This window comes from Poecilia mexicana, unplaced genomic scaffold, assembly GCF_051168715.1.
Source record: "Poecilia mexicana isolate PSO_F unplaced genomic scaffold, ASM5116871v1 scaffold_7, whole genome shotgun sequence".
NCBI classification, from domain to species: Eukaryota; Metazoa; Chordata; class Actinopteri; order Cyprinodontiformes; family Poeciliidae; genus Poecilia; species Poecilia mexicana.
The window spans coordinates 23,657,504-23,680,292 of NW_028263376.1; the positions used below are offsets into that span (position 1 = coordinate 23,657,504).

A 22,789-nucleotide genomic window follows, 5' to 3' on the forward strand; every position below is an offset into this window, starting at 1 on the left:
CAGTGCAGCAGGAAATGTAGCATATTTACACAAGAAAGAGACACAGAAAAGGGCTGAATGAGATATAGAGGTGCAACATGATGAAAAATTACCCCGCATTAACTTTTTTTTTTTGCACCTCTCAACGAGGCATGGGCCGGTAAGAGATTCTCATGGTACGATAACCTGACGTTAAAGTGCCACTAATTCACAAAATTGTTGTACTGAGACAAAAAAACAAAAAACAAACTGTAATTGCTTTTTGTTATGAACAGAAAACTACAATGTTACCTAATGGATTGTTTATATCTATGCATAGCTCGGTGTTCTGCTGGTCAGGATTGAGCTGCAGGTTTTACAGGTTTAAGAAGGGAACCTGGACATTCCTCTCTGGCTTGTTTTGGTGGGATCCCGAGGCGTCCCCAGGGAAACGTGGTATCTCTAATGAGTTCTTGGTGTGCCACGTGGTTTCCTCCCAGTACGGCATCTCGAGATAACCTCCAAAGGGAGGCATCCTGATTAGATACCTGAATCACCTCAAGTGACTCTTTTCTGTGTGCAGCTCAGAACACTTCACCCCAACGCCAAGTCTGAGATCAGCGACCTTGCGGGGAAACTTTATTCAACCACTTTTTCCCCGGGTCTCATTTTTCTGCATCTTTTGTCTATAGGTGAATGCCAAAACATAGACAAACAGGAAATTAGAGAGCTTTGCTTTATGGCTCTTTCCCTCTTTCCACAGACTGGAACCGCAGTAAGGTAAAATTGTCACCAATGTTCCTGCTCAACCCAATCAACTTCTAACGACAAGATACTCCTCACCTTGAAGCTTCGGTTAGAAACTTTTTTAATATGTTTTTTTTTTTTTTTTTTTTTTTTACATATTTGTTAAAACTCTCTCTTTGTCATGATATTATAGTGTGTGACAGATAAATTGTGAAAAACTCAATACTTTTTGGTCAAATGGTCATCCTACTGCCATTTGCAGAAATACATCCCTCGGTCAGAAACAACCAATCAGAGCCAGGAGGAGGGTCTTTACGTGCTACTGATTGGTCGTTTCTGACCGGAGTCATGTATTTCTGCAGATGGCAGTAGGACCACAGAGGAAGGAGGCAGGGGAGCTTGATTTTTTTCCCCCACAGGTTATCTGGATCATATTATCCTTCCATGACATAGTGTCAGTTTTGACAAATATATAAAAAACATTAAAAAAAACTTACCAACTGCAGCTTTATGGCATAAATTGACCTCCGACTTTGAGGAAGCAGCCCACCTACTTCTATTCTCTCAACTGAGAAGCTTGACATTAGAATGTTTTCCTTTCTCTTTTAGTGTTTACTAACTGTTCTTGGAAAGGTAAAATATTTCCAAACGTCTGAGTTTGTCTTTGCTGTAGCAAAGAAAATAAGTGAGATATGCTTCTTTCAGCCATCTTACAGGCAGTGTGCAAAAACAGGTGGAGAATGGGGGAACGTGGCACTACTTAATGTTCCACAGGGGAGGCAATATTTTGGTTTGCCTTGGCACTCTTTCTGTAGCATCTAATTTCACTCTAAACCCAAGTAAATATATGACAAAAAATCTTTTGGAAGGATATTTAAAAAAAAAAAAATACATATACTTATCAGACCTTCCCACCAGTAACCGGCCCATGCCTAGTCTCAACCCCCTTGAGTGTGTAGAAGCAGGCTGAAGTTGCCCCCTGGGTGCTAAACTCCTTGTTTCAAACTTTTATCTCTCAGGCGGAGTGGCACCCAGTGAGCAGCCTGCACTGTGGAGCTGACCTTAGTTCGGTGTGCTTACCTCCGGCAAGGCGGAGGGCTCTGCGCCCTCGGGAGCCTCTTCTACTTCCATGTCCAGTCCTTCTGAGTGCAGCGGTGTCGCCCCGGCCCGCAGCCCAGGGGCCTCCAGGGGCCGAGGCTCGGCTAGGTGCAGTGGTGTGGGCGGAGAGGGTGGGCAGTATGCTGATGTTGATGATGGCAGATGGGGTGGTGGTGGTGGTGGTGGAGGTGGTGGTGATGGTGGTAGATGAGGAGGAAGAAGAGGAAGAGGAGGAGAGGAACCAGCGCCCTGTTTGTTATGAACAGCGGCCCCCGTGGCCCCTGGCCGGAGTGCGCTGCAGTAGTTGTTGGAGCGGAGCCCTGAGGAGCACAGGAAACGAGTCTCACCCACCCACTCACGTACAACTGCAACCCTGCTAGCAGCTGGGCCACCAGAACACAACGGGAGAGAGTGGGCAGGGGGGCACACAGAGGCTGCCAGTGCTACGCTAACAAACACTGCAGAGAGGGGGAGGAAGAAAAACTCAAAAGTTTCACTTTCCACCAGCTGAGGGGAAAGGGTTAGGACTTCTCTTCTCTCTTTCTCTCTCCCTTTTTTTTTTCCTTTGCTCCTCTGCTCTCCTTCTCCTTCCACCCACATGTGTGCGCAGAGGATGGCAGCATGTGTGTGTTTTGGGAGAGCATGTGCGTGTGTGTTTGTGTGCGGCAGTGAAATGCTTATAAGGAGAGAGGGCTTGAGGATCCTCTGTAGCGTGGAGGGAAATAGTTTTGGAGAAGAGCCATCTTGCAGCTCAGCTGAACACTTTTTGTACAAGCTGGGCAAAGGATGACTACAAGAAGCGTGTAAGATGTTTACCAGCAACAAGTGAAGGCACGCTGGCTGGAGAATTTGAAATTTCAGTTCATACACACGAGCGTTTCTGCTAACATTAATATCACCGTTAGCTCACAGCACAAGTGAAACTATTTCTCTCGTAACAAGATAGTCTGTTGCAAGTTGTCCTGCAGTATGTTTGTGTTTGGGGGGGGGGGGGATGTCTCCGGAGTTATGCAGTGGGTTCGCCACTCGCTGCCCTCCTCTGCACAATGGATAGAATCACACATACATGAGGTTTGATTCCTGGAATGTTAAACTACCACGCCTGACACTCCCCACTCCCACTGAATGAGAACACACACAAGAGTCGAAATCCCTGTCCTCCTTCTCGCCCACCCCAGCAGAGGCAGAGGGAAAAACCTTAGGAGCGTGGAAGGGGAAGTGGAGGCGGAGAGTAAACGAATGAGCCACAGGTGAGGCAGAGCAGCTCATTAACTAATGGCGTTCTGGCAGAAGACACCTGTCAGACGCGTTATTATGGAATAACTCCCGTTGTTAGCTGGCTCTAACGGCGTCTGAGTTTTACTGAGTTAAGACAAACTCAGGTTGTGGCGTGACTAGGCCATCTAATTGGACTGCTGTCCTGGTATAAGATATACAAGCATTTCAGGGGAATCAATTTATTGACAGAAGTGTGTCAGCTACATTAGTTAGCAGCACGTATCTTCTATTCCACCTTCCTTAGTTTGCCAGTGTATGGTTGTTGATTTTTTTTTTTTTTCCAAGTGAACTACATTGCTTATATTTACTTTTAAATTTTCCAACACACCAGGCTTTTTTAATGTCGCTTACATTTAACAAGATTTGGATAAGCATCTTTAATTCAAGTCAGAGGTACTGACAGACATAAAACCATACAAGAACATATGGTTCAAATGTAAATATAGTCCAAACACACATTTCTATTTTCATTTATGTATATGTACATTTAACCACAAGTTTAAATGAGGTTTCAAATGTATTAATGTATACAAATACAGTTTTTTTTTTCTCACTGTGACATCAGACTAAACTTTTCTTGTTTTAGGTTAGTAATGATACCATAATTATTACTATTTGACAAATGCCAGAATAAATAGGTTTTAAGAGCAGTCTGTGGTACTTTCTGTACCCTGCTGTACACTACATATTGTGTCTTTAAACAATACTACTATTGTTTAAAGACATAATGTTTGTGAAAACTTGGATCATGATGATATCATGGCATTTTAAGTTTCTGATGGGTTCATTAACAACATTTGAGTAAAACAATGACACCACTGTGGATGAATGCCGAGTCGACACCAGACACATATTTGAGATATTTGGATACTTGTTGACCTTTATAAATCTGGTTAACCCTCGGGTGTCTTTCATGACTGAAAGTGAAATATTCATTTGTTCAAACACTTATAGCAAGTATAAACGGTGTGGGAATGCCCAGCTGTCATATTGCATCCAGGAGATGGATATTTTTGTGGTGTGAAATGTGCATCTAAAAACCCAGAACAAAAGCAAAAGGTTGGCTGAAGTTGGTGTCATTATACACAATGACACATTGACTTTTGTACCAAAATGGGTTGAAAATTCAGTCAGGGAGGAAAGAAGTCATAATATCAAAAGCAAGATAAAAAAAAGACAGATTTCAGCTTGCAAAGGCACACAATAATGGACACCTCTAATTTGTGGCCTCTGGTATTTGGCCACTATGACAATTATTACATTTGGAAGAAAAAGGAAGTTTTGGAAGCTGAAGAACACCATCCTAAGTGACAAAAAAGAGGGTGGCAGCATTATGCTGTGTTGATTTTTAATTATTTATTTTTTTGTAAGGCTTTATTGGCTCTAGTGGCCTTTATTTGATAGTGAATTGACAGGAAAGTGGGCAATGAGAGAGGGGGAAAGACATGTGGCAAGGGCCACCAGGCCAGGAATCGAACTTGCAACAGCCGCGTTATGGGCCACACGTGGGCTGTGCTTAACCCCTGTACCACCACAGCACCCCATAGTGTTGTGCTGTTTTTTTTATTTTTTATTTTTATTGTAAGCACGCTTCATTAAACAGATGGCATCACAAGGAAAGAACATTTTTTGTAAATATTAAAGCAATATCTCAAGACATCAGTCAAGCGACATTAGGAGTAACAGCTTGGCACAAATAGACATGTAAATGGATAACTAGCCTAAGTATACAAGCAAGGTAACTACAAAGCAGCTTATGGCCAATAAAGTTAATATTTTGGAGGAGACATGCCAATGCCCTGGTCTCTTTTCCATTTGTTGAAATGTATTCAGGACATTTTTTTGAGGGCAAAAATATATTTTCTTTGGATTTTACTATTGTTAAGCACATCATTCATTTTTGCCCTTTGTTCATTATTTATAATCTTGGGGTTAATTTTTATGTCTACATCCAGCATCTGCCCATCAACATAACAATCACTGTTTCCTTTAACCCAGTTTAGGTAATCAGTACTTTTTTTTCTCTAGATAGTGCTTGTCTATTTGTTTGACAATGCCTCCTGTTTGAACTTTGTGTTAATCACTTTGTTTTGAACTTCACCATGTGTGAGGGCTCTTTTAAAAAGGACTGATGGATTTCTCACAAATTTCCGATTTTTCAGAAATCTGGCAAGCTTTAAAGAATAGTCATCATACCAAAGTGACTTACTGCATGGAAAATAGAGGTCATAACAAAAAAAAAATCTATTCCATGTGACTATAGGCTGAAGCAGCAAGCTGACCTTGTAAGAACCTGTTTCCTTTACTCCATCTGCCACTAAAATGGGGTCAAGACTTATACGGTTCTAAGCTTTAGAAAAGCAGCTCCCTTAAGTTGAATATCCTAACTAATTACCTAAAACTTCATAAGTTTGTTAGTAGAAAAAAGGCTTAATGACATCTTGTTAGCAATGACCCTTTTGAAAGTTTATTCTCTTTCAGAGTTTTGAAAATTAACGCAAAGTAACAAAAACTGTGCAGTTTGGAGGTACATTCCCGTTCTGGTGTCATGCTACTTTCCAACTCACCAAATTTCTACTTCATTCATGTGAGCACTTTAAAAGATTTGTTACCGTTACCTGATTTTTGATTTTGTTTAGAACACAACGGTGGATCAAATTATGGCATAAATCACAGAAATGAAACGTTGTGTTTCTATTTTCAAGCATCTTAACAAAAACCCAGATAACAAAAGTCATTTGAATGTTGAGTAGCCATGGAGCAGAGGCTGCCACATTTCAAACCACTCTTTGGATAATCAACCGAGCACCAACAGCTCCACACATCAGAGTTAACTGAAAGCATAGCACTACGCTCTAAACTCTGAAGCAGAAAAATGAGGACCAACCACACAAAGTAATAAGTTTGGTTTTGTGTAAAGTGTTCATTATTAAAACAAGTCAGCAAACTAACTACTGTAAGTTACTTAAATCCAGTGTGTTTATTTTTACCTCATGTGGGTCAGCAAGCACTAACTTTAGCAAACTGTGAGATGCGAAGGGTAGCTTTTATGTTTTGTCCCAGGCTACATCCCTGTAGCCCCAGAATTTGGACACTTCCATTGTAACTAGACTGCAGCAAGACTTGTGTTTCAGATGAGCAACATCTCCACCTGGGTTTTGATCTCCTTTGAATTTTCATTACAATGGCCATAGAAAAGAACTGGCAATCACAATCGAGATACTACAATTATGTGAATTAGAATCAGTTGTGCAAACTATACTGTGCATTACTAGTCTTAATTAAATTCACACAAGGAAGGATCAAATCTCTCTAAATGTGATATCTAGAGGTTAGGTACAATTTCTTCTAAAAGCATATTTGTTCTCTTCGGGTTACCTTTACTGGGATATTGTCACTTCTTTGTAAATTAAGGCGAAACCGTTTTCTCACCTTTGCTTTGAGAAAATACCTCTTATCATTACTAATGTTATAAAGAACTTTTGCTGTGAATCATTTGCCTGGGAAGTGGAAACTCAGATATGGAGTGATATTACACCCAACACTGAATTTTTTCAGTTATTGTACAAGTGGGCTAACTGTTAGAAATACCAATCAACGAGGATCTATTTCTCTATATTTTCATGTATATCTGCCTGTGAATGTGTTCCCAAATAATTATAAGTGCAATTGATTAAGTGAGATGTAAGCTGTGAAAAGTGAAAATAAGAAGCTAATGACTAAAATGTTTACAAAGTCTTTATTGCGGGACACATACACTTTATAATGGATTTTGGGTTTGAGATGGGTGAGAAACCTTCCCAAATCTAGATAGTTTCAGGCAATTATTCTGACCAATTCTGACTTCCTGTAACTGGAGTCAGGTCCCAGAACCTTTGAAAACTTTAAATAAAAAGGCACAGGACTTAAAACACATCCAAGACTTTTCAGAATCAATTTCTTCCTAGTGGAATCAAAACTAAACACTACAGCTCCTCTTGTCGGTTTGTGTGCGACTCAAAAGGTGGAGCAAAATTTTGTTCACCAAAATACATTCAGAAAGTCTTTGTGAAAGCGCCCGCTTTTACAGGCAACATTGTCCGTGCTGAGTCAATTTGAAGAAGTTGATGTGAAATGATGAGAGTTGACAGTTTATAGAAAAGTTCAATATTGTCAGTATGATCTCGGCGGTTAATTGGATGTTCTTTGCAGCCTGTACACAGTGGCAGTGTGGACAGGTGCACCGGGATGGTCCGACACAATCCATTGTTAGACATTGACTGCCTGACACACAGACGGGTAGTGGGGCTAAATCCCAATGATCCTAATTGGATTTTAGAGACTGATTGACATGCAGTTCGGTTCCACTGTATTTTTGGCATTCCACATGCAAGGAGGATCTAGTCCATGTCCCATGCAAAGAATAGTAAATACAAGGGGCTTTGTGTCGGAATCCCATGTAATGTCAACAAGGTGGCGGCTGGCTCAGATTAGAAAGAATTAAGCGGAACAACACAAACTGTTTTTGTCAGATTTTGTGTGTTTATGTATATATTTAGTGCATGAACCACACAAGAAGGTGACTTAACAGGAAAAAAAATAAGAGCAACAGAAGCTCTGCATCAAGGCCTTTTGCAAAATTTCCTGGACTCTCTTGAATCAGAGCAAGTGACCTTGCTGTACCTCCACTCTGCCCAGATCAATACTTTCCCAGGATTTTACAGCAACATGCTTTGATGTTCCCCAGCCGAAGTAAAAAGAGGGGGAAAGGGCCAGAAGAAAATAAAATGAGAAAATGCAGGATGGGAAGGAATGGGTGTTAAGGTGGGGTGAAGGAGAAATGTATGGAGGGGAAGAAGGAGAGAAACAGCACGAGAGGGATGAGATGTACATCGGGGGCGGAAGAAGAGAAGACAGGCGAAGGGGCGAATGGAGCCGAATGGATGGAAAGAGGGAGGGAGCAACGATGGGAACAGTGATCTGTCAAAGCAGGCAGACTTCTCCTCCGCCCAGTAATCTGAGGTACAGTGTTTGTTTATCCTCTGTCCTCATTTAGACACAGGGACAGACCTGGGGTGGGAGGGGAGGCTGTTGGCCATCTCAGCAAGCCCATTTCCCCAACCCCTATTGTGTAGTGAATACAAAATAGTATTTGGCTAACCAAAAAACCCTCCCTGAGGTTTCTTTGGTGACAACTGAAATACAGATACAGGGCTCATTCAGGACACTTTCCCATGCAGGGAACAAATGATTAACATTCTCAGAATTCTCCAAATCTTTTATTCAGATAGTCAAGGCTGACTGTATCTGTAAAGTCTGAAAGCATATCCAAAAGCCTCTACTTGTGTTTTCTGAGGCTGTCTGTGCTGCGACAGCATCTGATTCTCCTCCGTGAGCCAACAGAAACATCTCAATCCCACACACTTAACACTCACACAAAAGAGGTGATGCGAAGGGACACGAGCGCGCGAGCGTGCACGATGGCGAGTGTGTGTTTTGGTCTATTCAGGCTTGGCCCTGTCTTTTATGGCTTAGGTGAGTGGGGCTCAGCTCAATAGATGTGACTGGGCTCGGAGTTGTACCCTTTCTCATCTTTTCTTCCACTCACAAAAACAGGGAGAACTCAGGACAAAAGATCCAATTACATGGCAGTAAAAGCAAAAGAAACAAACCCAGAAGTTGAGCTCACAAAATGTGCCCACGCGGACCTGGACTCTAGCAAATACACGCTCACACTACCATGCACCCACACACACACACACACACGCACACACACACACACACGCATACACACTGACAGTTTAACACGCTCCACGAGTAGCAAAGAAAATGGGAAAATACAGAAAATCTCTTGTTACAGACAAATTACACACTCGTTCTGCAGGGCATGAATGTATTATTAACACGGATAAATATAAAACGGTTTAGTCAACAATGACTTAAGGAACTAAATTCAACGTTATTACTGATGCAGTATGAAAAGTTAAAACATTGTGCAAAAACAAAACAAAAGAAAAACATCTAATCAAATGCAAATATAAAGTAAGCAGAAGAAGAAAGGAAAAATGTGTTTGATTGATTACTTTATTTTTGTTTCAGTGTTTTTTCAGTAATAATTTTTAGACTGTTGGAAAGGTTTATTCTTCCTTCTAAATGGTGTGACTTTGGTGAGGAAGACGCGTTTGTGAGTCGGGCTGCGGAGTTAACTATGTGGGCTGCATTCATAAAAAACTTGCCAAATCCTCTCTGCCAATGCCAAAATGCTTATTCAGCTATTGACTTTTGTTTGGTGTAATTTAGAACGAGGCAAAAAGACGACTTCAATAATTCATAGAGAAACAGAAAATGTAAAGTTCAATAAGACAGTCAATACATGAGGGTTAACAGGCTAAATGTGCGGCATCACGATTTAAGAATTTTTGTAAGATGGAGTAGAGGCTGCAAACAATTGTGTGAACTTGATTGCATTATTTTCTGATTGTAGTCAAACATATATGCATTTGCAAACAGTACTTTAAATGGTATTTGTACATTTTTATAGCTGACATTGGCATGATTAATTCACTAACTCAAATTTTTAAAGAGAATTTAGTGCACAGTTTGACAATTTAATCTCACTAGTTATTGTTAATGTGTATTTTGAGTTTGCATTTAAGCCAATTATATCTTAGAAACAAGTCATTTAATTTGAAAATGCATCGTGATAATTACTGAAACCATTCAATACAGAAAGAGATTTTTTTTTGCCGGCATCAATCATTTATTGGCTAAAGAATTCAAGTTTGTAGAAATGAGACTTATTGGTAATTTACAACCGTACCCACGTGGCAAACACGGGTCTTAGCGATGCATGGGAAAACCGTATAAAAATGACAAAAGCCTGGCACCTCCTTCCCATGCTAATCACTAGCTTGGTCACAAACTGTTGTGGGATGGTATCCTATTCTTCAACCAGCATTTCCCACAAGCCATCCGGCATACTTGTGTCGCTCTGTCACAAAGAACACACCCAGAATGATCCCACAACTGTTTAATGGCGTTGAGGACATGCTATTCCATTCTCTCCACTCCTCGTATGATCACACTGTCACACTAACTTCACTCATTTGTATTGGCAAAGAGGATTTACCAAGGAAACCACCAACTGAACTCTCCTGCTCAACCCACAAATGCGCTTTCCTTTCAAATACCCCATTGAAAAGGAAATAAACCAGCTTTCTGATAGTACGAGACTAATTGCCAAGAAGCTTGATAGAATGTAGATCAAGCTTCTTGATACAATTTACATTGTAGATGTATCAACATTTAAATGCAGATGTATCAGCATTTAAATGTAGATCCTTACATTTAAAGACAAAAAAACAACAACATTTTGTGCAAATTCTAAAATAACTACAAATAAACTTATTGTACAACTCTGCAAAAATCAGATTTAAAGTGGTAGACATACATGAAATTAAAATATGTATTTTAAGGACATTTGTCAAGAACAACTTTTTGGAATCAAAACAAAAGACATGTTTGTGTTTGAAAGATTTTTTTTTGGAAGCATGCAAAAGTTGGTGTTTTTTAACGTGGCTAAGTGGAGCAATATGAGCTTATGTCAGTCTGAGTGGTTGTTCTGCTGGTTTATTTTGCCTCTGTGAAGTTCAGTGGCAGACCCACCGACTGGCTACAAAAAAAAAAAAAAAACTGTCACAGAAAAAAAAAAAAAAAAGAAAATTTTCTCGAGACAGCGAGAGGGAGCCTTGCAAAATGTTCTCTCACTTAGTCACTGCCGAGTAGCCATGGCATCACACACACAAACACACGCGAACACACACGCACACATTAAAAACACACATGCATTGAGGTCTAACCTAGTAAACTGGCTCATAGTCATTTAGTGCTACTAAGGACAGAAACCGCTACATACAATGCCTTGCAACAGTACCATGTCAATTGTATTTGTTTTTTGTTTTGTCATGTTACAATGGAGCAATTAAAGGAAAAGGAACATGGTGTTCAATTGCTTTTTTTTCTTCTTCCATAAAACCTTGCAAAGTGTCTCTTGCATTTGGATTCAGTCATCCTGAGTCAACACTTTGCAGTTACCATTCAAGAGTTTTCTCTTGTATCAGGGTTTTTTCCATAACATTTTTGCAATATTATGAATTTTTTAATATTTTAAGAAGCACATCATTCCATTTTAATTTATTGTTTCAGTTGTATTAAATAATGACTTAATGAATAAATAAAAACGTGGGTTTTTTTTCCCCACCACACACTTTTAAACAGGAAACTATTAGGTTGTTGAATAGGGAAAAAAAGAGGAAAAGAATAGAATATGTAAAACATTTAATCCCCAAAGAAAACTATAATTTAAGTTAAGGACTAACTCAAAAACAAACTATAAAAATAAAAAACAACTTTAAATATCCCTGGGAGGACTGGTAATTGCACATTATGCAAAAACACTAACAGGCTTCTGGTTATAGTGCGCCTTTAAACGGGCGCTTATTGTTGTTCTCAAAGAAACGATAAAAATGAACAAGAAAGCCCTTACCATTGACCCTGGTCATTGGTACTACGTCGTTATGATGTTAAAACGTTTTTTTTTTGTTTGTTTGCTTAATGCCATCTATGTCATCATTAAATGGAGTACAATAATTCCACACCCGACTCCGTTTTGGACCGTTTCACCTTCCTCTGTGGGATACCTCTGCCACGATTGTTTCTCTTACAACCATCAGCTGGCTTCGTTTAAAAATGAGCAGTGGTTCCCTCTTCTGGATGGTGGCCACACTACAATCCTGAAAGGACGTCTATCTAAGCGAACGTTATATGTTAATGAAATAGAAAAAAAACTTTAACCTAATAAACCAATATATATGTGCACTTATACACAACAGGTATATATCCAACAAACATACATGTGCACACAAATCCATTCACATAAAAAAACCAAAAACAAACAAAAAAAAAACTTTAGATGCCTATAGTCAGCACTCACAAGTTAACACACCCCTAAATCCTCCCAAGAGTTACTTGTGTTTAGCTCAATCTACCTTCTAAACAACTTCAATATCTCTGCCGGGGAAAAAGAAGCATTCTCATGTCATGATGCTGCTGCCACAATGTATCACTGTGGGGATAGCGTTAGGGTGATTTGTTTACGTAAAAATTTATTTAGGAGTGTCAAAGTAAAGGGGGATAAATACATATGCATGCCACATTTCTCAGGTTTTTATTTGCAAAAAAAAGTTGAAAACCATGTATTCTCTTCCTTGCATGCCACAGGTACTCACTAGTTTGTTTTGGAGTGTCACAGTAAACTTTGGTAATGTGATAAAAAAAGTTTAAAGGTAAAATTTAAAGGATTGTGCAAGGCACTGTATGCTGCATCTAGGGGATCGACATATGCATATACTGTGAGTTAGATGGCGTGTCTCAGATGTGCGAAACAAGCAGTGTGAGCACAGCTTCTGTAAATAGATACTTACAGGACAGGGAGTGTCCTCCTTTGGGCAGGTACTCATACAGCAAGGGGTTATCATCTCCCATCATCTCAGCCCGCAGCGACAGCAGGCTGTTCTTACTCATCAGCGCTGCCTTCAGATTGGCTACGGATGAGATGCCTCCGCCTCCCGCCCCTCCGCTGGGCTCCTCCGATTCGTTGGCGCCCAGGAAGCTCGACTCTGTGGCGAGAGTCTCTTCCTGCTTGAGGAAGAAATCGAGGCGCTCGCCGCGGCTGTCTGAGCTGTTGGGTTCGGTCACGTCTGCCCCTGAACGGGAAAAAAAAAAGGGAGGTAAAGGATGAGTATGCACATCTGACTCAGTGACTCAAAATGTTTTTAGTGTCTGAAAAAGAAATTTAATAACGTTTGATGTCTCCCAGAGAACACTGATAATTAATTTCAGGGATTACACGCTTCTCTACAGGCTGAAAATCCTGTCACTCTTGACAAAGCGGATGAAAAAGGCATGTTAAAACCCCCAAAACTCTTACAATGTGCTCATGAAGTTGTCACTTTGGCAGTTTAAGGGCTTTGACCTGATGATGGAAACAACTGAAGTGCAAAATGCAAAAAAAAAAAAAAAAAATCAACATTTACACACAGAGGTTTCAGAAGCAAGTACCAAAGCGTCACAGCTCTGATTCATCTCCCTCTCTGCTTGACTCCCTAACATATCTCATCATTACCAGTCAACACTAAAAACAAGGAGATCATAAAGAGACAGTAAGAGAGAGAGGGAGAGAGAAAAGGCAGACACAGCCATAGCGTGCTTGTGTGTTTGTTGCGTCTGCATGTGCGCATTTAACTATCGGAGTCACTGAAAGCAGGGAGACGCTGTCAGCCGTAGACGTTTCGCTGTAGATCTACAAGACTGTCAGACAACGGCGCACCAAACACACATGCACACACAAATCTACAGATATACACTGTCTCCTAATTGACATTTACCTGATGCAAGGCTGCTTTCTCTTAGAGGGAGAAAAATACAGAAGACACATCGCTAGCTTAGAGACTTTGAAGGAAAAGATTGTCTACATCTAAAGCAAACACAGACATCTGAGCGATAATGCAGATTTGCCTTAAAGGGGGTGGGAGGTGGTGCATAATGATGTGTGACTGCTCCCAACACAAAGCTTCAGAAATCCCGGTATGCAGTGACTTGCAAAAGTATACATACCCCATTGTGTTTAGCATTACAACCACAAACGTTTTTGGTTTTAAAGAAGTGTTTTGGATGAAAGGTGAAATGCCTTCAGCAAAAAAAAAAAACAAATATATATATATATATATAGTCCAGTTACCCTCTACTTAAGCACTTAGAAAAGTCTGAAAAGTGTGGTGTGCTTTTATGTTCAGCACCATTTATTCAATACCTCTGTGTAAAAAAAAATCCAATTCAGACAATTGCTTTCAGGGTCCACCTGCTGAAAATAGAAATAGGAAAAAAAAAAAAAAAAAAAGCATCCCAAGATATGACTGTTTACCTAAATTTACCAACTGGGAAAAGAGAGCAGCAATTAGAGAAGCAGCCAAAAGACCTTTAGTTATTTTGAAGGAGGTGCAAATATCCACAGTTCAGGTGGGTTAATCTGTCAAAAGGACAACTATTAGTCATGCAAGAGAAGCAAGAAGAAAGGCATTGACTGATGTTTGCTGCCATACTTAGGACAGAGATGGAAACAGGAGACCGAAATGCTGATGTAAATGCACAAATTTAAGTGTAGAGAAACCACGCAGTGAAAAAGGTGGTGGTAGCAGCATCATTCTGTGGGGAATGGGAGCCTGAGGGGAGTATAAATACAGGACAATGCTGGAAGAAAGCCTGCTAGAGGCTGTGAAGCACTTTGAACTCAGGCAGTGATAGTCAGAGCTAAAATGGAACATTTTCATCAGTGTGTTAGAATAAAATTCAAACTTACATCCAACTCAAAATCTGTGGCAAACTTGGTCTGATGTGCACAGATGCTCTCCTTCCAATCCGACTGAGCTTGAGATTTTTTTTTTTTTTTTTTGAGTAGAAAAAGGGCAAACATATCCACCTTTAGATATGTAAAGCTGTTAGAGAATTACAGCCCAAAAAGACCTGCGGCTGCAATAGTGGCAGAAGGTGGTTCTTCAAAGTATTAACGCTGGCCTGCTGAATAAAAATGCTTCCCGCTGTTTTTTAGATTTTCATTGGAGAGCAAGTCTAAAACTCCTGTGCGATTTTCTCTCGACTGCACAATTATGCATTACTTTTTGCTGGTCTATCACACACAATCCCATTTAAATAAATTGAAATGTGCGGTTGTCACATAACAGACAATTGAAATTTCACTTGCAGCAAATGAGGAATAAATAAAGTGAAGGAAAACACCGGTTTGATGAAGGAGCGTGCAAAACAGAAATGAGCAGTGAAGAAAATGAAAGTGTCTCTTCCAACTACGTCGAGCTCGGGCAAAAGTGTCTGCTGTGCAGCTCAGAGCTGCTGTCTACTGCAGGGGGAATCAAGGTGGTCAAGGTGACAGAAACAGTAGTTTCCCTGCACGTCTGGAATACCGATGGGTCTACAGTGTTCACACACATACACACACACACCAGACATTTTTCATGACACTCAGATCAGTCCTGAGGATGGATATCCTTTCTGTATGCATGTACACAGATTTGAGCAATCTTGAGATCACAATTAGATTTAGTGGCTGGAAGAAGAGGATGAGCTGTGACAAATAAGAGTGACATCCATATAAAGTTGTCTGTTCCTCCATTCAACTATCAGACTCATCAGATGATAGGAAAAAAAAGAGATATAGAGCTAAAGCAGAGGAATAGAGAGAAGGCAGATAAGCAAAAAAAAAAATGTAGGGGAGAGAAGAAAGCGGGGGAGTATAGCTAGGGAGGAGGCACAAAAAAACATACTTGCGTGCATCCACACACACACACACACACACGCACACACGCACGCAAGCACACACACACACAAATCCATCCCACCTGCACTCACACCCACACAAACACACAAAGTTAATTAAGAAGGGGGTGTAGGGGTTGGCGCAAGGGGCACGAGGTGCAGGAATTCATTAGAGCTCTGCCCCCTCCTTCAGTGGGCAGCCCAGCAGCCAAAGGAGTCAATCAATAACATAGATCTGCTGTTGGCCAACAACAACAATACACACACAGAGAGAGCAAGGGGAGGATGACAATTGGAGGGAGAAGACGGGAAGGAGGCAGAGAAAAGAGCATCATCTCTGACCCCCATGTGTCCCACCACTCATCTGTTTATTGGACGACTAAATGAACCCTGACCAGTCTTTCCCGCGTCTTCGGAAGACGAACGTCCACAGATGGAACATGTCAGCCCTCCTCGCAGCCATACAGTAACAATGAATCAATCGCGAGACGCTCGATTTAGTCTTATGGAAAATGGGTCACGTCAGGAATGTCAAACTTGTTTTAAAAAAAATGAAGGTGTAAATTTGCAGGTATTTTACATAAGAGTGACTGGAAGGGGTCTGTTGTACAGCAGAGTTTATGTTTTGTTTTTTTAAGAATACAGATGAGCTTCAATTAAAAAAAGCTCTTATTTGAGTTATTTAGTTTAGATTAATCACATACATGTAGGTTTCAATCACAGGTCGTCACTTAAGAAGCTGGCTGTTCACAGAGTGCTGTATCAAAAGGTTTGAATGAGAAGTTGAATGAAAGGAAAGTGTGAAAAATATATTTTTCAAGAGTTTTATAGACGATCACAAGATGTGGACTACAGCATGGAGTCAATGCTCCAAGAGCCCCTACACACAGGACATGGGCTCAATGTGTAAACATATTCCTGAACCACAGACAATGTCACAAACACCTTAACCTGAGGAGGAAACGGACCGGGCTGCTGCTCAGCTGCCATTTTTCATTCATTTTTAATGTTGCAGAGTGGAGAGGCACACAGTCCAAACTGATTGAGGCTCAAGATGAAGTTTCTAGAGTCGGAGATGACTGGGGAGCCGAGGGCTCTGCTGGTTTTGGTTCATGTGAAAAGTCAGCAGGGCCAGCTACTGAGATATTGTAGAACACTTCATGAGAAGATGGAGATGCTGAATTAATTTACCAGCACACACTGCAAAAATGACCAATTTATGCTGTTACGACCAAGGTATGACTGTGCTTTACTGGACAGCAAACTCACCTCAGCTACACTGAACAAATCTATGGAGTATTGTCCAGAGAAGGACACCAGAGCAAACTAAAGGAGCCCCAACCAAGTATCGAGTGAATACACTGTACAGTACATGAACATGCTTTCAGTAAGTGGACATATGTGTGAAGAAAAACATATTTTTATTGGCATGGTGCAATATTCTATTATTTTGAGGACAGACATTTGTTTTGTATTAGCTGTAAATCACAATCATCAAAAATGACTGGAATGAATCTAAATATCAGCCTTTAAACGAACTTTTCAAAGATATTCTAATTTATTGATGTATACCCATAAATAGATACCCACACATCCAAGACGTGGGGTAGAGTGAAAAAAAGATAATTGAGCCAAATGCAAACAGTCTTTAAAAACACTTAATCATAATGTGTCCCGTAATCCCCACTTAAATATTGAGCTTTGACTGGCCTGTGCTGGTGGTGTTATCCTTAAACAGCCCTCTGCTCGGACAGATAATATCATTTACGGCACCAGAAACAAGTCGCAACTAATCCCGAGCTTCCATCCTATGGATTTCATCATTCCTGCGCCTGGTTTGGTTTTCATCGAGGATTTGCAGACACACAAAACGCGGCGTCTTTCAAACGCAATAGGTTTATCTCGTGTTGTAGAGACACTGCGGTTACATCATTCCTTCATGCACAATATGCTCAGTGTCATGAGACAACCTATGAATTTCAATAGCAAGAGATATGCCTTTGAACTACATGGTCAGATCCCCCCCCCCTCAAAAAAAAAAAACAAAGACGTTTTCTTCATCATTTTCTTCCCGCTCTCAGCTCCTTTCTTCTGCTTTTACACTGAAGCAGTTTCTGTACAGTGGAAAGAATTTTCATTTTCCCCTTCATAAAAGAGTCCGAATAATTTAGATTTCTGCTTTCTGAAGAGATCCTCCGTTTAATTTGGTTGCCATGGCAGCCGGGCACCCTTGGCTTCCACATTTATGCTAAATAAAACCCCCTTTTTTTTTAAAAAAAAAAAAAAAAAAAAAAAAAAGGAGAGACAAATATGTAGAAATGGTGGTTCTCTTTGTTAATGCGAGCGACGCTGTAAGCTATGTCAGAGCTGAGTGTGGAAAAAAAAAAAAGGACTGAGACTCGGAATAAAAACTGTGCGTTTGACTGTACTTTATACGTGTTGTGAGGAATACTGAGTTATGGCTAATGGATAGAGGATGCAGTTTTATATGCTGTGGTTGGAGGCTGCACTGTATTTCTCATTGATGTGTGTGTGTGTGTGTGTGTGTGTGTGTGTGTGTGTGTGTGTCAGGGGTGGTGTGTTGTTACAGTGAGACACTTTGAGGCAGTAAAGAGGAGGTGAGGAAGGCCTGAAAGGGGAGGAATAGGTCAGCTGGCCTAGTTTGACCTCTGATCTTCTGTTCTGATTATGTGATCTGAACGCTGTCGGGCGAGAGAGTTCCGATTTTAACAAAAGTACACCCGCTGACGGATCGGCCCCCCCCGCCCCCCGAACACACACACATATCTGCTACTTTCCCACAAAAACAGACACTCGTGGCCTGGCTGTTTGTGGATGCGCATTTTAACACTTCAAAAGACAGCAGAGAGAAGAGCTATTAATCTAGTTAATGTTACAGTAGATATATTTACGATGAAGTCGTTCAAATGAAATACACACCAAACATCCCGCAACACTCAGTGACGCACACTTAATAAAACGAAATGAAATCAATGGGATTTTGACTTGCTCTCTTACACCAACTGTTACCTCCTTTGTGCAGTTTGATCTTCAGTTCTTTCCATAAATTCTCAATTGGTTTCAAGTGAGAAGATTCAGATTCTTTTTGAGGCCGTCTCACTAAATTTCTCCTTTCATCCTCTCTTGAACTATCGGAAATCTGCCGGTACTGCGTTATGCTGAAAAACAGCTTCAAACCCTGATGTTCCCACCTCTAAACATCATTGTAGCTGTGGTCATTTTTGAGGGCGATGTGTCTTAAACGCTTATTTCTTGAGTTATCCCACTTTATGCACTGTTGTGCTTAGATTATTTTTTACCAAGTGGATTACTTACTGTCTGAATGACTTGCTACTGATATATTTATATTTCCAATAACTGCAGAGTGCTATTTCTACTTCTAATAACTGCACAGTGTTTTCATGTTCTAATCGTGTAGAGTATATTATTATTATTATTATTATTGTTAATATTGTTTTTTCTCTTTTAGAACTTTTGTGTAAACCTACATAGTCTTGATCCTGCTGCTGCATCTGAATTTACTCTCTGTAGGATAGTAATTACTTTTTTCCTACTATGTTATATTAGAAATATATTTACTGAGAAATACATTGATGCATTCAATACTTACTTTACCGGTACAAGAAAGGTTCACGCCATCAAATCAACAGAGACAGTAGCCAAACACAATGGAGAGAAAAAAAAAGGCTAGGGTGGTTAGGCAACGAGTTACTGAGGCTTGTCGACCACAAGAGAGCTGTCAGAAAAGAAAGCAGGGCCCTGTGTGCATGTTTGTAGGGTGAGTGCAAACAAAGGAGAAAGACTCTCACTGAGTATATTTGTAAGTAAATGTGTGTGACGGTGAAAGACAGAGAAAGAAGCCTTGCCTCAAGTTGTGTGGGTTAATGGCTTGGGCAGCCAAGAGTCAGAACGAGGACAGGGCACTACAAGAATCTACTGTGTTGCACGCGCGACATCGCAACATCTCGTCTCCGCGTTTTTTTTTTTATTGCGACGGACGTGCGGCCGAGGTGCGTTTGTTCTCAAGTGGACGAGGAGGAGTGGGGAGGGAAGGTGAAACTTGCTTCCTCAGCATGCCAAGAGTTTGAGAGGGTAAAAAAGTAATTTCAGCTGAGAAGGGGGAGTGAGGCACTAAAACAGCTCAAGAATTCAGAGGCAATTTAAAAAGCAGTGTGGGAGAGGGGAATGAAAAAAATGCTGGGTTAAAAAGGAGGGAGGATGGAAAGTAAAAAAGAAGGCTGTTATTCTCTTCTCCCTCTGTTGTTTTTAGGGACTAGTCGGGCCACAACCTCCTGGAGAGATAGGGAAGGGTGGGTGGTGGTGATGGTGGTGGTGGAAGGGAGGGCGAGCATAAATCAAGCATGGCCTGAAGGCTTTAGAGGGAGGGAGGGACAGAGGGAAGAAAGTGGTAAAGGACAGTGGAGAGGGATACGATGGTGCTGGTAGTGATGGTGGTTCTGCTGCTGGGGGCTCTGAGGAAAAAAAAAAAGAGAGTGTGGGTGGAGGGGAGGAGAGGAGAAGAGAGGAGCACGATTGCAAAAGTGGTGGGGCGAGAGGTGAGCGGTGGGGTGATGGAGTGTGGGTGGATGGGTAAGTGAAGGGGAGGCAAGGAGAGGTGAGGGGGAGGTTACAGAGGCTGTGGGAGGGAGGGCATTGTGTGAAAGGACTTTTACAGTACACCCGGCAACTAAATATGAAAACGTCTTTCATCTCCGTGTTTAATTCCACGTCTACATTAATGTGGTAAAGCATGTTATGAATATGTAAGGCAAAGCCTTGGAAAAGTATTCATACACTTTGAACTTTTTTGTTTGTTTGTTTGTTTTTGCATTCGTTATGCCAGAACCACAAACTGAAATACATTCTTTTTTGGGGAGGATTTTATGAGACAGACTCACACCAGTTAGTACAAAATTACTAAGTGGAACAAAATTAACAATGATTTCCGGTTTTTATCTATATATAGAAACGCCTAGATAAAATCAGTTCATACTTTCAAGTTATCAAACAGGCGAATAGAGTCCAAGTTTGTAAGAAGAAATCCTGTTGGGTAAGTAACACAGCAAACAGGTACATGTGCTAAAAGGTGTTCTGCTCAGATGAGACCAACATTTAACTTTACAGCCTACGTGCAAAATATTATGCGTGTCTAAAAACAAAACATCATCTTGAACTTACATATATAATCTGGTACAGAGAATCATTTATGTTTGAGCTGTTTTTTTGTCCCAAAAAAACGTAAAGTTTTGGATATTGTTGAGTCACGTGAAAAATGAGTTAAATAATTGGTTGCAATAAGAGCATAGAAACAAAAAACCACTCTTTTCTTTATTTTAAAGAACATTGAATCGGTCAGTGATTTTAGACAGTTGGTTGTTTGCACAAAGAAAGTTCAGTGGTTGAATGACTTTGAACTCTTAAAATCTTTTCTCAGTTTAGAAACTACCTTCTTGAACCATTAGCCACAGTTCATGTTTGTTTTCAGTCAGGGAGTCATGTCCACGCATTTTAAACCAAACGACCAATCACAGCCACAAAGCAAACACAGACTGGAGATTGAGCTGCAGGTTTCTTATTTCACACCTGCAAACTGCAAAAAGCATCTGTAGAATTTTCGGACTCAAACGCGAGTCTTTTGTAGGTTAATAGGTTAATTATGAACTTCTTAGCTGACCAGCTTTCTCTAATTCTCCTAATCAGTCTGAACCATCAATGAGTCTTGTACATCCTGCTGGTTCACTAGTCTCTGTGTGCTATAATCCACTCTGACAACAGTGTTTGAAATAAAGTTCTTCAACTACAAGCAAAATGCAGACTCTATGCCATATAAAAAAAAAAATCCCCACAGCTGAGATTTTTTAGCTACATTTTCTCTATTCTGCTGTAAATTTAGAGTGATTTTTCCCCCTCAAAGTTAACCAATTTCCCTTTTACAAACTGATCTATGCTCAAGGAGAGTACTGAAAATGTGTGAAAGCCTGAGGGGAACATGCAAACTCCTTCTTGTCGCGAGGCGACTGTGTTAAGTGTGATGCAAACATCCCACCAGCATTTTAAACAACTGTGATTTGATTCAACGTCCATCTTCATGCTGAAGATGCTTGCGTACTTTTCATGATTTTTTTTTTTATTAATTAATTCACTCATACTTTTTGCTCACACAATTTGGTGCTTCGTTATGTCCTTTCTTGCTTGTACTGAGTTGAGCAAAAGGCTATCATTCGCTCTGTTCCCTCGTCATATAACGTGTTACAAGAAACTTTAAGATTGACTGAACTCATCTCGTTTAAAATCTAAATGGCTGATTCTATGACACGTGTCTCTTTTTCATAGCTTGACATTTTCTTTTAGCTGTGTATTTTTATGTGCTGTATTTGTTGCTGCCTCTTGGAATACCTTGAAAAGGAGGTTTTTAATCTCAGTGGGTTTTTTAACCTGGTAAAATAAAGGTTAAAAAATAAAATTAGCACAGAAGAGATGAATGAATAGGAAGCACATGGTTGTTTGCTTGTTGTTTTGAGGGGGAAGACCTGCAAAGACAAAAACCATGAGCATTAAATTTTCCTCTTCACCTGAAGGCGCACGCAAGCATTTTTCCGTTTTTGAAAAACATGGTGGGTCTTAACGTGTGGTAATGCAGGGGATTTTGTAGAACATCAAGTTTGTTCTCACTTAGGCTGAGCCCCTGTTTTGAATAGTGACTAGTCAATGGGATCAGTGGGGCAGAGTTAACAGTGTTCTGCGGCACCATCAACTGGAATTTCAAATCTCTGATTAAACTGTTTCTATAGTGTCTGCATGAGATATCACAGCATGTCATTGCTGTGATATCTTAGGTGTGATTGGACCGGTTCTGTAGAAGTGGTGCACATGTGTGGTTCACATGTTGTTAAAAAAGCTGGTATGGAATTCTTGAAAACGTCCACAAAATCTGTGGTTGTCTGGCTCATCTACAGATCAAAGTGAATGTCACAGTGTTGGATCTTAAGTGTTGGGCTCCAATCCTCCAGGGCCTGGTGTCCTGCCAGTTTTAGTTGCGTCTCTGGTCCAGCAAAGCTGCTTTAAAAGGTCCAACTACCTCCCCAGGTGTGTTGTTTTTAGCATCTCGCACCAGTTATTAGCTTGCTTCAGTTTGGTAGCATTACAAAACAGCGACACGGTGTGTATTTCCTAGACAATGTAGCCTGCTCTTGAGCACTGATGTGCTGCAGCTTTCAGATGTCTCCCTGTTTCAGCCCACCTGGCATAAATACCCAACTTGCCCCCTCAGGATGCAATAAGGGTCTGTAGAGACACCAAAAGTTGCACAACAGCAGCCCTT

At 40.6% G+C, this 22,789-nt stretch overlaps 1 protein-coding gene across 2 annotated transcripts in view; it reads right to left on the bottom strand.

The window, feature by feature from the left end:
• zbtb46 (zinc finger and BTB domain containing 46) overlaps window positions 1–22,789 on the bottom strand; it is an 87,863-nt gene that overhangs the window by 13,644 nt on the left and 51,430 nt on the right. For both annotated transcript variants that reach the window (XM_014998360.2, XM_088007288.1), the window contains exons 4-5: window positions 12,543–12,824; window positions 1,786–2,123 (exon numbers count right to left, since the gene is read on the bottom strand). In XM_014998360.2, the coding sequence (XP_014853846.1) occupies window positions 1,786–2,123; window positions 12,543–12,824 (620 nt within the window). The remainder of the gene's footprint in view (window positions 1–1,785; window positions 2,124–12,542; window positions 12,825–22,789) is intronic.